At 41.7% G+C, this 13,961-nt stretch overlaps 1 protein-coding gene across 1 annotated transcript in view; it reads left to right on the forward strand.

Annotated features, from left to right (window-relative positions):
* Positions 1-13,961, forward strand: part of SMARCC1 (SWI/SNF related, matrix associated, actin dependent regulator of chromatin subfamily c member 1) — a 96,862-nt gene that overhangs the window by 32,093 nt on the left and 50,808 nt on the right. The window contains exons 11-15 of the mRNA XM_036333731.1: positions 1,539-1,663; positions 3,453-3,512; positions 4,416-4,453; positions 5,362-5,483; positions 6,591-6,662. Coding sequence (XP_036189624.1) covers positions 1,539-1,663; positions 3,453-3,512; positions 4,416-4,453; positions 5,362-5,483; positions 6,591-6,662 — 417 coding nt within the window. The remainder of the gene's footprint in view (positions 1-1,538; positions 1,664-3,452; positions 3,513-4,415; positions 4,454-5,361; positions 5,484-6,590; positions 6,663-13,961) is intronic.

The raw sequence follows: 13,961 nt of genomic DNA on the forward strand, positions 1-13,961 counted from the left end.
GAGGCCCTTACCAAGGACATGGAAGACCCAATATAGACCCAAGTTAATACGTAAAAGTAGATTTTTCTTGAGGGATTATTGAGGGTAACCTTATTTCTTAAATATCGAATCTGAATCCTGATATTCAGATATTTCGGACTCACCTGCGATCCTGCGAAGAAGCTGGGAATCAGTGTGTTCCTCTTCCAGTTGGGGCCCAGCAGGGGTCCAGGACGCTCGTGGTCACTGAACTGAAACGCCACCTACTGGGCTCGCAGTGGTGGCATTCACCCTCTCCTTTGAGTGTAAAACCCACCAAATTGAGTTTCCTAAAATGAATGCTGTGAGTCCTTCAGTTGACTCTATCTGTTTTCTAATGAGCGGGCCTTTGCTCACTTAGGTTCCCCCATAGGGTCCTATATTTAACCAAAATCTGTTTTCTGAATGTTTGTTTTATTCATCTTCCCAGCATCTTTTCTTCCCTTTTTACATATTTTATCAGCCCATCACCTTTAGGTTCATAGGCCTTTTAAAAATTGTCATGTAATTTTGGTTTGAAAATTTCAGCCTGTATCCCTCAGTCTAACCCAGCGGTCCGCCAACCGGTGGCCCGCGGATCACTGGTGGTCCGTGAGGTCCGAAGGTTGGCGATCGCTGGCCTAACCAGTACCGACATGCTGCCCCTCTTAGAAGGGAAGGACGAGTCTTCCCTCGGAGTGGAGCCTCGGGCTGGTCCATCCTGTGTCTCCCTCCCCACACCCCTGGTCAGTCCCTCCTGTACAAGTTATTTTTTTCTGACATCTTTACGCCTTTACTCATCATCCTGAAACATTGCCTGCTTCTTAGGGAGTTGTCACTGTTCCCAAGGTTCAGCTTGGCTGTCGCCTGCAATCTGGGCTGTTTCTCTGAGCTTCATTTTCTTGGTGCCTTTGTTCCTTCCTCTGCATTGACATGCATCACGTGTATGAATTAGGTAATGATTTCTGTTCTGTGTCCCCTTTAATTCCTCAAGGTAAGGAATCGTTCCATTCCTGTTTGAACTGTAACAGGCATTCTGGCACGTGTTAGTTTTGACAATAAATATTGATGTGATTGACTTGGTGAAAGAGCAATGGCGGTTTTACAAAAAGCATTAGTACCAGGTTAGTCTCATCCTAACTGATTCTGCTTTGTACTTCCTGGTATTTGAATGATACAAACAGCCAGGAAAATACAGTGTTTTATATCTCTGACAAAATATCTTACGTAAGTGATTGTTTATGACCTGAGCAAATACGCCCCGCATTGCCGTAGCAGGTGTTCTTCCTTACACCAACGTCAGCCTCTTCTAGGATACGGTCTGCAGTTTGCGTAGTAGGGTTTTGTGTCTGTTTCTGTGCCTGGTAACTTTTTTCCCCTTTGGCTGTACTTCGGGGGATGTGCCTGATTGGATTTCACTTGTCTTTTAAAGTGATTCTGGGCATAGATTCTAACTACAGTGAAGGAGAAGCCTCTGAAACTGCTTGCTGTAAATCGCTCTCATCGTCCTGCTTATCTTTCACGTGCTCTTGCTGTTTCAGCCAAGCTAGTCTCTATGGGAAGCGCAGGAGTCAGAAAGAGGAAGAGGAACAAGAAGACCTCACCAAGGACATGGAGGACCCCACACCTGTGCCCAACATCGAGGAAGTGGTGCTCCCCAAAAACGGTTTGTACTCTCCTGTCTGGTCTGGGGTGTTCAGCAAGCTTGAGGCATCTCAGCAATGACCTGGGGGCCGACTTCCTGCTCTGTGCCCCCCTCTCAGCGTTCAAGTGTGAATAGATTCCCCCTTGTAATGTTAGCGTTTATGCAGTTCCTCTTTCCCCACCTTTTGGTACTTTTTGTTTATTGAGAAGATACACTGTGACCAAAACGTTGTCTAAATTTAGTAATATCTTAAAATTCATGTTTTAAAAATCCCAACAGAATCAATATAGATGAGGAAAAGCGGGGTGCTTTTCTATGTGCCAGTTAGGGTTTCGGCTCAGTCCCTGGGAAGAGGATGTGCCCTAACTGTGCCTGTGGACCTGTAAATTGTCCTTCACTCCTGGGCAGTTGTTTTCATGGCTTTGAAGCTCTGCTATTCAGGGCATATACGTTTAGGGTTGCCACGTCCTCCCGATGGCTTGACTCTTCTTTCCAGCACCTTTACGTTCTGCTGAAAAGAACCCTGGTACCTACTTGGGTCCAAATTACCCCTCCCCCACCCTGCAACCACTGCTATACTTTGTCTCCAGATTTTCTATTCTCTATTTGCTTTTTATCTAAATTTTTTGTAGTTTGTTGTAAGTATTAAATGTATCCTTAATTTATCAACTAAATTTAGAATCACTATTGTCTAGTTGAGAAGAAGGTGTGAAATTTACCATAATGTAAGGTATGCCCTTTCCTGTCTTTTGTAACAGAACATGCAGTCACCTATAACATGTCACATGCATTTCTGAAATCCTTGCATTGTGTCGAATGGGGCACTGCAAACCACACAAAGGTACTTTACAGGTCATGTGGAAGATAATGTTTATAAAAGTAATCAACAGATTTAGTTGAGATAAAAGTGCTGTGAAGGTGCTGGTAGTCCTTACAGATCCCTAAACTATCTTTTATAATAATAAAAGCGTAATATGCTAATTAGACCGGACAGCTGAAAGGCCTTCCAGATGTCCTTCGGGATGAAGCCGGGGCTGTGAGGGCCGAGCCCTTGCACGCATTCCATGCGTCGAGCCTCCAGTAAAGCTACAATGATCAGTGTAGTGTGGTGGGACAGAGAAATGGCTGGATGCATCAGCAGAATAGAATGGCCAGCTCAAATGTAGACCCATGTATATATGCTCATTATACATGCATGGTGATAATGAGAAGGGAATGTTGATTATAGGGTAGTGGAAAAGTTAAGATCTGGTTTCACTCAATAAATACAGGGCTGGTTACTTTGTAATCTCCACACGGACACACTGGATCTGTTGAAAATGAAAGAGACGTACTGTAACTAGGAATTACATGGAAGTATCACACAAGCACACAGTCACATGAGGAAAGCAGAGCGCGAAGGACAGTATGAATAACGTTCATGTAAGATTTTTACATCCCCAGAATAGGTTTCAAAGTCACATAGGTGTGTAAAAGGTATCATTTCTCCCTCAGTTTGTCTAAATGAATGGCACAAAAATGTGAATCAACACATACACAAGAAACTAATAACCTGCTTTTTAAGAGAGGGATTGGCAGCTTCTTTTTCTGTTTTGCTTTGTGTGTCTACTTTTACACGTTTGGGTGCTTTGTAATTAGTTACAAATGTAGGGTCACATCGCGTGGGCTGCTTGTTGTGGTTTGATGGTGAGGACTGAGGGGCAGGGCAGTTGCAGTGAGGTTTGCGTGTTTTTAAATCTAGTTTATTCTGTTTTTCTCCTAAAAACAAGTAGAACTTTCCCCCTAAAACAATGCTTTTTTTTTCTTCTAGTAAATCCAAAGAAAGATAGTGAGAATACACCTGTTAAAGGAGGAACTGTAGCCGATCTAGGTAAAAACAAAAAAATCTACCCATGCCTGTGTTGTTTTCTGTCTTAGAGCAGCTCCTCTAATGTTCGTCTTTACTGAGAAATACTGCTTTCAGTTGCTGTGCTTCCCAGCAGAGGTCGATGGCAGTTCCCTTTACCAGCATTGTGGTGTGGTTTGCTCCCATACTAGGAACGTTGATTTTCTGTGACCGTTCTTTTCCGTCTTTAATCATGATACTATGTTCTGATAGTATACATAAATCAGAATTTCTGAGTTTTAAAGAAATTGTTGGTAGTTAAGTTACTCGCAGTGCCTTAGTCACTGCTAACGATCATAGTAATTAAAAAGAAAACAAAATGTCACCGAAACTTAATGTAATCATTTGTGCCAGAATCTCTCACTTTATCACACTGGTCCTTTCCCTTCCCGGGGGGAAGTCAGCCGCCTGGTTTAATTGCTCGTGGGTTTGCTCCTGTCCTCTGTGAGGCCACGCTGAGGGCCTGCATCCCCTCGCCTCAAGGTACCAGCCTCTTACAGGACGTGGTCTGGGGGGAGGGAGCGTAACCGCTTTCTTCACTCCTCGTTCCTTACACACTTCCTCTGGGATCGGAAATGCCATTTCCTGCTTCACAGCCTCAGGAGGCAAGAGCCTAGGGAAGCCCCTCTCCGAGCAGGTACGGTCACGACCAGCAGTGATTGATTATAATTCCCTCGCGTTGGACATTTTTAATCATTTACGCTTTGAATCTCCTCACCTCTGTGCTTCTGTGTACAGTTCTAATTTACTGAATGATTTGAGGCGGGTTTGCTTTAGTTCTCCATTCTCTTTTTTTTGTCCAGTGTCAGTTACTGAAACCTTCACTTTCTAAGAAGTCCAAACAGCTTTCCCTGCTTTTTAAATAAAGGATGTGTTTTGGTTTTACAGATGAGCAGGATGAAGAGACGGTCACAACAGGAGGAAAGGTAACGATTCACTTAGGTCCTTAGAAGTACTCTGTTTTGAGGCCCTTGCGATTTTAAATATCTTTTTTAACATACCTCCAAAGAATTTGTGCTTCTTGACCCCAAAGTTTTATCAAAAGGCAATTTCCATCTTCCCAGCAGTGCCCTGGGGAAGCAGTGATTTTGAAATTACTATTGGAAAACCAGGTTTTTAGGTGGAATCACTTGCAAAGCCTCCATAATTTATATTCTGATATAAATCAGGTAGTTTTTAGTAGTGGGAGTGATTGAGAGTGTAGGCCTCTAGCTGGGCCCCCTGTAGTTATATCTGGATGACAGTTTGTTAGCTCTGTATCATTGTCTCACCACAAAGCAGGTGATGAGTAGCACCTGCTGCTCTTGCCGGGCGTCAGTGAGATCGTGCACACAGAGTTGTTAGCAGGTGCTCGGTGCTCAGTCTTTGGGATGGGAGGCCCTGTCATTATGCCTTGCTCATGTCCTGGAGTCAGCTCCTTACAATAACTTGAGAACTAATAACTTAGGTTTGGCATCCGATCCAGGTAAAGCGTAACCTGGACAAGTAAGGAACATGCCATGTGAGAGGCGTTGTGGGCAGTGAGCTGCCTGCCTCACTGTAGAAACAGCCGTTCTTTCATCGGCGTGAGATCTGATCGTGCTGTGAGGCACTGACCTTGTATGTGTTGATTCCCTCACGTGTAAAAGGCAGGAGTAAAATCTGCTGTGTCACCTGGACAGCTTGTGAAGGTGCCTTAAAGATTGGGAAAGACTGTTTTCACTTGAAATTTATTTTCCCGGTCCTTGAAATGGGAACAAAGAGCTTCGTTTTCTGGGGCGCGATGTCAGAGGTTTGAAAGCTGTTACCTGCCTGTAGCTCTCTCTTTCTCTTCACTTTGGCTCCTTTTCTGCAGGAAGATGATGGCCCCAGCAAAGGGGATCAGAGTCGGCCAGCGGACCCTGGTGAAGACAACGTAACCGAGCAGACCAATCACATCATCATTCCTAGCTATGCATCCTGGTTTGATTATAACTGGTGAGGAGGCCCTCCCTCTGTGAACATGGGACTCAGGAGTGGGAAAACGTTCCTTGAAATCTATGAGGAAAATATCCTCGGGTGAGGATTAACAACAACAACAAAAAGCTGTGGCACATTTACACAATGGAATACTTTTGGCGATAGTATGGATGGGCCTGGAGAGCATTATGCTAAGTGAGATGTGCCAGTCAGAGAAAGACAAGCACCATGTGACTTCACTTACATGTGGAATCGATGAACAGAGTAGAAACAGACTCACAGATACAGAGAGCAGACTGCCAGCTGTCGGGGGCTGGGGGGCAGGTAGTGGTGAAAAAGGGGCAGGGATTAAGCAAAATACACATCTCATAGACGACAGCAATATGGTGACTTCCAGAGGGTGGTGGGAGATAGGAGACCGTTAGGAGGTGGTAAATGGTGATGAAACGAGACTTGACTTGGGGTGGTGAACACACAATACAGTGTACAGATAGAGAATTGTACCCCTGAAAACTAATCTTGTTAACCAGTGTCACCCCAATAGATCAATAAAATAAGTAAATAAGAAAAAAGATGAAGGTTGTATGATCTTTCTAAAAGCAGTAAACTCCTAAATAATTTTTAAAATTCAATTCACCACAATGTTTCTGAGGGCTGGACAGGACGGTGCAGGTGTGTGAAGAGCCTGAGAACCTGATTATTGTGAAGTCCATTGTCTTCTGGCCTGTCCTTCATTTTACCAGTTTGTTGCCATGCCAACTACTGTGATTTTTGTCACCCAGTTTCCAAAGAGCTCTTTCTGTCTTGTAGCTCATCTAGTCATTATGTATATGACAACAGCTGATTAAAGTCTGTGGCTTTCAGTGTGTTGACAGTACTTTTTTGAGTTTGGTTATAGGAGTGGAAAAACTACAGAAAGTACTGGGGTGAGGAAGGGAGCGCTTTCCTTAACTCTGACACACTGTGACTACACAGGAGCTGTGCAAAGCCAGCTGGCTTTTGCGAGGAGTGCTCACCTTTTAGACGTACAGTTTTGCTTTGAAATTTAAGCTTAGCTAACAGTTTGGGATTTTTATTTTCCAGAGAGTACTTACTCCCGGTCCTCTTCTTTCCTTTTCTGTCCAGTATTCACGTGATTGAACGGCGTGCTCTTCCTGAGTTTTTCAATGGAAAAAACAAATCCAAGACTCCAGAGATGTGAGTGACATGTGCTGATGGGATGCTGATACCGCCACATACTTAGTGGGGCTGGTCTTCAGAGAAATTGTGTTTGGCGGGGTTCCTAAAGCATACTCTGAGTTAATGTTTGCAAATATTTTATTCCTTTCAGGACAGTGTTCATATCTCTGCTGCACAGAATTCCTTACCTCAGGGAAATTGCTTCAGATTTTTTTCTTTCTCAACCTTGAACTACATACATGTCAGCTCTTGCAGCTAAAGTTTGAGTTCAGTAATGATTTTTCACTAAAATTGTTCAGGTTACTTTGTAACAGATCCTACCTTGTATGTACATAGGTGTTATGAGCTATAGATACTTATATGTAACTAGAAGCCTGGTGCATGAATTCGTGTACCAGTGGGGTCCCTCGACCTGGCCTGCGGGATTGGGCTGAAACCGGCTCTCTGACATCCCCCGAGGGTCCTGGATTGTGAGAGGGCGCAGGCCCGGCCAAGGGACCCCACCGGTGCGTGATCAGGGCCAGGGAGAGATGCAGGAGGTTGGCCAGCCAGAGAGGGACCGCGGGAGGGCTCCAGGGCGTGTCCGGCCCATCTAGCTCAGTCCCGATCAGCGGGACCCCAGCAGCAAGCTCACCTACCAGTCAGAGCATCTCCCTCCTGGTGATCAGTGCACGTCATAGTGAGCGGTGGAGCAGCCTTAGTATAGCATTAGCATATGAGGCTTTGATTGGTTGAACTTCCAGCCGGACGACTGGACACTTAGCATATGAGGCTTTTATTGAATAGAATAATTGAGGAGAAAATGGAATTTTCACCTTATTTTTCTGATGAATGACTAGTCCTTAAAAAGATGCCAGAGAGGACGATACAGCTGCACAGGAATCGCTCTTCACTGCGTGACGTATGGTTGTGCTTTTGCCTTGGAAATAGTAAGACTTGCTGGGAGGAAGACATTTGTCAGGACATATATTTTGCCTTTGCCTGGGGACCGTTAAATACACACTTCTAGAAACCCTCACCCCTAAATAAGTCAGCACCAATCATACTATCAATATCTTTCCATTTATTTTTTTTTTTTTTTTTTTTTTTTTTTTTTTATTGCTTAAAGTATTACAAAGGGTATTACATATGTGTCCATTTTATCCCCCCGCCCTAGACAGTCCCCTAGCCTCCCCTATCCCCCAATGTCTTATGTCCACTGGTTATGCTTCTATGCATGCATACAAGTCCTTTAGTTGATCTCTTACCCCCCTACCTCCTGCCCCGCAACCCTCCCCGGCCTTCCTGCTGCAGTTTGACAATCTGTTTGAGGCAGCTCTGCCTCTGTATCTATTATTGTTCAAAAGTTTATAATGGTCTCTATTATCCATGAATGAGTGAGATCATGTGGTATTTTTCCTTCATTGACTGGCTTATTTCACTTAGCATAATGCTCTCCAGTTCCATCCATGACGTTGCAAATGGTAAGAGTTCCTTCCTTTTTAGAGCAGCATAGTATTCCATCGTGTAGATGTACCACAGTTTTCTAATCCATTCATCTACTGATGGGCACTTAGGCTGTTTCCAGATCTTAGCTATGGTGAATTGTGCTGCTATGAACATAGGGGTGCATATATCCTTTCTGATTGGTGTTTCTGGTTTTTTGGGATATATTCCTAGAAGTGGGATCACAGGGTCAAATGGGAGTTCCATTTTCAGTTTTTTAAGGAAACTCCATACTGTCTTCCATAGTGGCTGCACCAGTCTGCATTCCCACCAGCAGTGCACAAGTGTTCCTTTTTCTCCACATCCTCTCCAGCACTTGTCGTTTGTTGATTTGTTGATGATAGCCAGTCTGACAGGTGTGAGATGGTACCTCATTGTTGTTTTGATTTGCATCTCTCGGATGATTAGTGACTTTGAGCATGTTTTCATATGTCTCTTGGCTTTCTGAATGTCCTCTTTTGAAAGGTGTCTATTTAGGTCCTTTGCCCATTTTTTGATTGGATTGTTTATCTTCCTTTTGTTAAGTTGTATGAGTTCCCTATAAATTTTGGAGATTAGGCCCTTATCGGATATGACATTGGCAAATATGTTTTCCCACACAGTGGGTTTTCTCGTTGTTTTGTTGATGGTTTCTTTTGCTGTGCAGAAGCTTTTTATTTTGATGTAGTCCCATTTGTTCATTTTCTCTTTAGTTTCAAGTGCCCTAGGAGCTGTATCAGTGAAGAAATTGCTTCGGCATATGTCTGAGATTTTGTTGCCTTTGGATTCTTCTAGAATTTTTATAGTTTCCTGTCGTACATTTAAGTCCTTTATCCATTTTGAGTTTATTTTTGTGTATGGTGTAAGTTGGTGGTCTAGTTTCATTTTCTTGCATATATCTGTCCAATTTTCCCAGCACCATTTATTGAAGAGACTATCTTGGCTCCATTGTATGTTCTTGCCTCCTTTGTCAAATATTAATTGAGCATATTGGTTCGGGCCGATTTCTGGGCTCTCTATTCTATTCCATTGATCTATATGCCTATTCTTGTGCCAGTACCAGGCAGTTTTGAGAACAGTGGCTTTGTAATACATCTTGATATCTGGTATTGAGATCCCACCTACTTTGGTCTTTTTCAGGATTGCTGCAGCTATTCGAGGTCTTTTTTTATTCCAGATGAATTTTTGGAGAGTTCGTTCTAGATCTCTGAAGTATGCCGTTGGTATTTTAATGGGAAGTGCGTTGAATTTATAGATTGCTTTGGGTAGTATGGACATTTTAATGATGTTGATTCTACCAATCCATGAACACGGTATGTTCTTCCATCTGTTTATGTCTTCCTCTATATCTTTTTTCAACGTCCTGTAGTTTTCTGAGTAGAGGTCTTTTACCTCTTTAGTTAAGTTTATTCCTAGGTAGCTTAATTTTTTTGGTGTGATGGTAAACGGGATTGTTTTTATAATCTCTCTTTCTGAAAGTTCACTATTGGTGTATAGAAATGCCTCGGATTTCTTGGGGTTAATTTTGTATCCTGCTACATTGCCAAATTCATGTATTAAGTCCAGTAGCTTTTTGATGGAGTCTCTAGGGTTTTGTATGTATAATATCATGTCGTCTGCAAATAAGGACAGTTTTACTTCCTCTTTTCCAATTTGGATGCCTTTTATTTCTTCTTCTTGCCGAATTGCAATGGCTAACACTTCCAGTACTATGTTGAACAGGAGTGGTGAGAGGGGGCATCCCTGTCTTGTTCCTGTTCTTAGGGGAAATGGTGTTAGTTTTTGTCCATTGAGTATGATGTTGGCTGTGGGCCTGTCATATATGGCTTTTATTATGTTGAGGTATGATCCTTCTACTCCCACCTTGCTGAGAGCTTTTATCAAAAATGGGTGTTGAATTTTGTCAAATGCTTTTTCTGCATCAATTGATATGACCATGTGGTTTTTTTCTTTCAATTTGTTTATGTGATGTATCACGTTTATTGATTTGCGGATATTGTACCATCCTTGCATCCCTGGGATAAATCCTACTTGGTCATGGTGTATGATCTTTCTGATGTACTGCTGGATCCGATTTGCTAAGATTTTGTTGAGGATTTTGGCATCTATGTTCATGAGGGATATTGGCCTGTAATTCTCTTTCATTGTGTTGTCTTTACCTGGTTTTGGTATTAGGGTGATGCTGGCTTCATAGAATGAGCTTGGAAGTGTTCCTTCCTCTTGAATTTTTTGTAGTAGTCTGAGGAGGATAGGTTTTAGTTCTTCCTTGAATGTTTGGTAAAACTCCCCTGTGAAGCCGTCTGGTCCTGGGCTTTTGTTTGCTGGAAGCTTTTTGATGACTGCTTCAATTTCTTCCATAGTTATTGGCCTGTTGAGATTTTTAGATTCTTCCTGATTGAGTTTTGGAATGTTGTATTTTTCTAGGAATTTGTCCATTTCCTCCAGGTTGTCTAGTTTGTTGGAGTAGAGCTGTCCATAGTATTTTTTAACAATCATTTGTATTTCTGTGGGGTCTGTTGTTATTTCGCCTCTATCGTTTCTGATTTTGTTTATTTGGGTCCTCTCTCTTTGCTTCTTGGTGAGTCTGGCTAGAGGTTTGTCAATCTTGTTTATCCTTTCAAAGAACCAGCTCTTGGTTTCATTGATTTTCTGTATTGTTTTTTTGGTCTCTATGTCATTTATTTCTGCTCTAATCTTTATTATCTCTTTCCTTCTGCTCACTCTGGGGTTTTCTTGTTGCTCTCTTTCTAATTCTTTGAGTTGTAGAGTTAGATGATTTACTACCATTTTTTCTTGCTTTTTGAGATAGGCCTGTAGAGCTATAAACTTCCCTCTCAGGACTGCTTTCATTGTGTCCCATAGGTTTTGGATTGTTGTGTTTTCATTGTCATTAGTTTCCAGGATGTTTCGAATTTCTTCTTTGATTTCATTGGTAACCCAATCAATATTTAATAGCATGCTATTCAGCTTCCAGGTGTTTGAGTATTTTGGGTTGTTTTTATTGTAGTTTATTTCTAATATTATGCCATCGTGGTCTGCGAAGACGCTTTTTATGATTTCAATCTTCTTGAATTTGGGGATACTTTGCTTGTGACCCAATATATGGTCTATTTTTGAATATGTCCTATGAGCATTTGAGTAGAATGTATATTCCCTGGCTTTCGGGTGAAGTGTTCTGAAGATGTCTATTAAGTCCATCTGATCTAGTGAGTCATTTAGGATTGCTGTATCTTTGCTGATTATTTGTCTAGAGGACTTATCCAGTGCTGTCAGTGGTGTATTAAAGTCCCCTACTATGATTGTATTGTTGTCGATGTCTCCTTTGATATCTTCCAGGAGTTTTTTTATGAATTTGGGTGCTCCTGCATTGGGTGCATATATGTTTACCAGGATTATATCTTCTTGTTGTATTGATCCCTTTAGTATTATGAAGTGGCCTTCCTTATCTCTTGTTATGGCCTTCACTTTGAGGTCTATTTTGTCCGATATAAGTATTGCTACCCCAGCTTTCTTTTCCTTTCCATTTGCCTGAAAGATATTTTTCCATCCTTTCACTTTCAGTCTGTGTGAGTCCCTTCTAATGAGGTGGGTTTCTTGTAGACAGCAGATGTATGGGTCATGTTTTTTTATCCATTCAGCCACTCGATGTCTTTTGTTTGGAGCATTTAGTCCGTTTACGTTTAAAGTTATTATTGAAAGGTAGTTGTTTGTAGGCATTTCTGTTTTTGTGTGGCTGTTTTCTTTCTGAGCTTTTTATTTCTTATTTTTATACCAGTCCCTTTAGCATTCCTTGCATTGCTGGCTTGGTGGTGATAAACTCCCTTAGCCTTTTTTTGTCTGTGAAGCTTCTTATTTCCCCTTCAAGTTTGAATGATAGCCTTGCTGGATAGAGTATTCTTGGATTCAGTCCTTTGCTTTGCATCACTTTGTAAATTTCCGTCCATTCTTTTCTGGCCTGATGTGTTTCTGTTGAGAAATCATTTGACAATCTAATGGGAGATCCCTTGTATGTAACTTTCCGTCTCTCTCTTGCAGCCTGTAAGATTCTCTCTTTGTCCTGAACATTTGCCATGGTAATTATGATGTGTCTTGGTGTGGGTCTTTTTGGGTTCACCTTGTTTGGGACTCTCTGGGCTTGTGTGACTTTTTTCTTCCCCACCTCAGGGAAGTTTTCTGATATTATTTCTTCTAATAGGTTTTCTAATCCTTGTTCATCCTTCTGTTGTTCTGGTACCCCTATTATTCGTATGTTGTTTCGTTTCATGTTGTCCCAAAGCTCCCTTAGGCTCTCCTCCTGTCTTTTCATTTTTTTCTCCAATTGCAGTACATTTTGGGTGTGTTTTGCTTCCTTGTCTTCTAAATCACTAATTCGGTCCTCTGCTTCTCCTAGTCTACTGTTGATACTTTCAATGGAGTTTTTCATTGCAGCTATATCGCTCTTCATATCTTCTTGGGTCTTACTTAAGTTGTTGATTTTTTCATCTGTTTCTTCTAGCTTCTTCCATATGTTATCGATTTTTTCATCTGTTTCTTCTAGCTTCTTCCATATGTTATCGATTTTTTCATCTGTTTCTTCTTGCTTCTTGCTGAGGTTGTCGATTTTTTCCTCCATCCGGTTTATGCACTCTAGGACCCTTATTCTGAATTCTTTTTCTGTCATGTTGCATGCCTCTGTATTACTTAGCTGCTTTTCTGGAGAGTCCTCCTTCTCTTTCCTTTGGGGGTTTCTTTGTCTACCCATGTTTGATCTCACTGACATATCTAGACGTTGAGTCGTTCAGTGGCTGCTCCCTTGGTGGCAGTGACTCCTTGGTCTGCGGTTCCTCTTCGGGCGGTTGCGGTAGCAGCTGCTCTTCAGTTGGCAGCAACTCCTCTGGTGGGTGCTGTTCACAGCTGTGGTGGCTCTTCTGGCTGGTGGGGCGAGGTTTCACGTACAGCTGCTGTTCCTCAGCAGAGGGTGTGGTGCTCAGGAGGTTGCTGTTGCTTGGATCTGCTGTGTTGATTTAAAGGCACAAAATACAACACAACAAGGCACCACGTACCAGGCACTATACACAAATATATTCACGATATTAATAACCCCAAATAAAGGTGACCACCTGAATTAAGAGAATTAGGGGATAAGGAAGAAGGAAGAGAAAAAGAGAAAAGAGAAAAAAGAAAAGAAAATTAGGGACCAAAAAAAGGAGTGCAAAAATGAAAGTGGGAAAAAGGAGGGGGGAAAGTAAAAGCGAGAAAAGAAAGGAAAAGAAAAAAAAAGAGCGAAAAGAGAGAATGAAGTGGAAGAGGGGAAGAGACTTTTTATATGAGGAGAATGCTCCTATAGAACAGCCATTAATCCCAACAAATTCCAGCAACAGCTCCCTGGAGATAAATGCAAACTAGAAACAACCAATAATATAACGATGAAAATAGAATGGAGAACACTAATCCCAAAATAAAATAAAGAGAAAATAAAATGGCACTTTAAAAAAAATGGTAAAATGGTAGCAGTAATAATACTGGTTAAAAATAAGAAGGTAGTAATTAAAAGGGTAAAATCAGGTGATGGAAAAAAGAAGGAAAAAAAAAAAGAAGAAGAGGAAAAGAAAAAAAAAAAAAAAAAAAAAAGAAAAAAAATTGGTTTCTTAGTTAAAAGGTGAAAAAAGAAAAAAAAAAATATTGCAGTAGTGAAGGTCCTTCGGTTCTTCTATTCTTCAGTGTGGCTCGCCTTAGACCTGCCCGGTATTCAGGAGAGTGTTGAGTTTCCCTGCGATACACTGTTCCTCTGTGTTGTAAACCACAGTCCTTATTTTAAAGCAAGCCGCATTTGTTTCCCAGACTGCCTTATTTTGTGTTTAGCAAAGAGTCAGT

This window comes from Myotis myotis, unplaced genomic scaffold (assembly GCF_014108235.1).
Source record: "Myotis myotis isolate mMyoMyo1 unplaced genomic scaffold, mMyoMyo1.p scaffold_m19_p_13, whole genome shotgun sequence".
NCBI lineage: Eukaryota > Metazoa > Chordata > Mammalia > Chiroptera > Vespertilionidae > Myotis > Myotis myotis.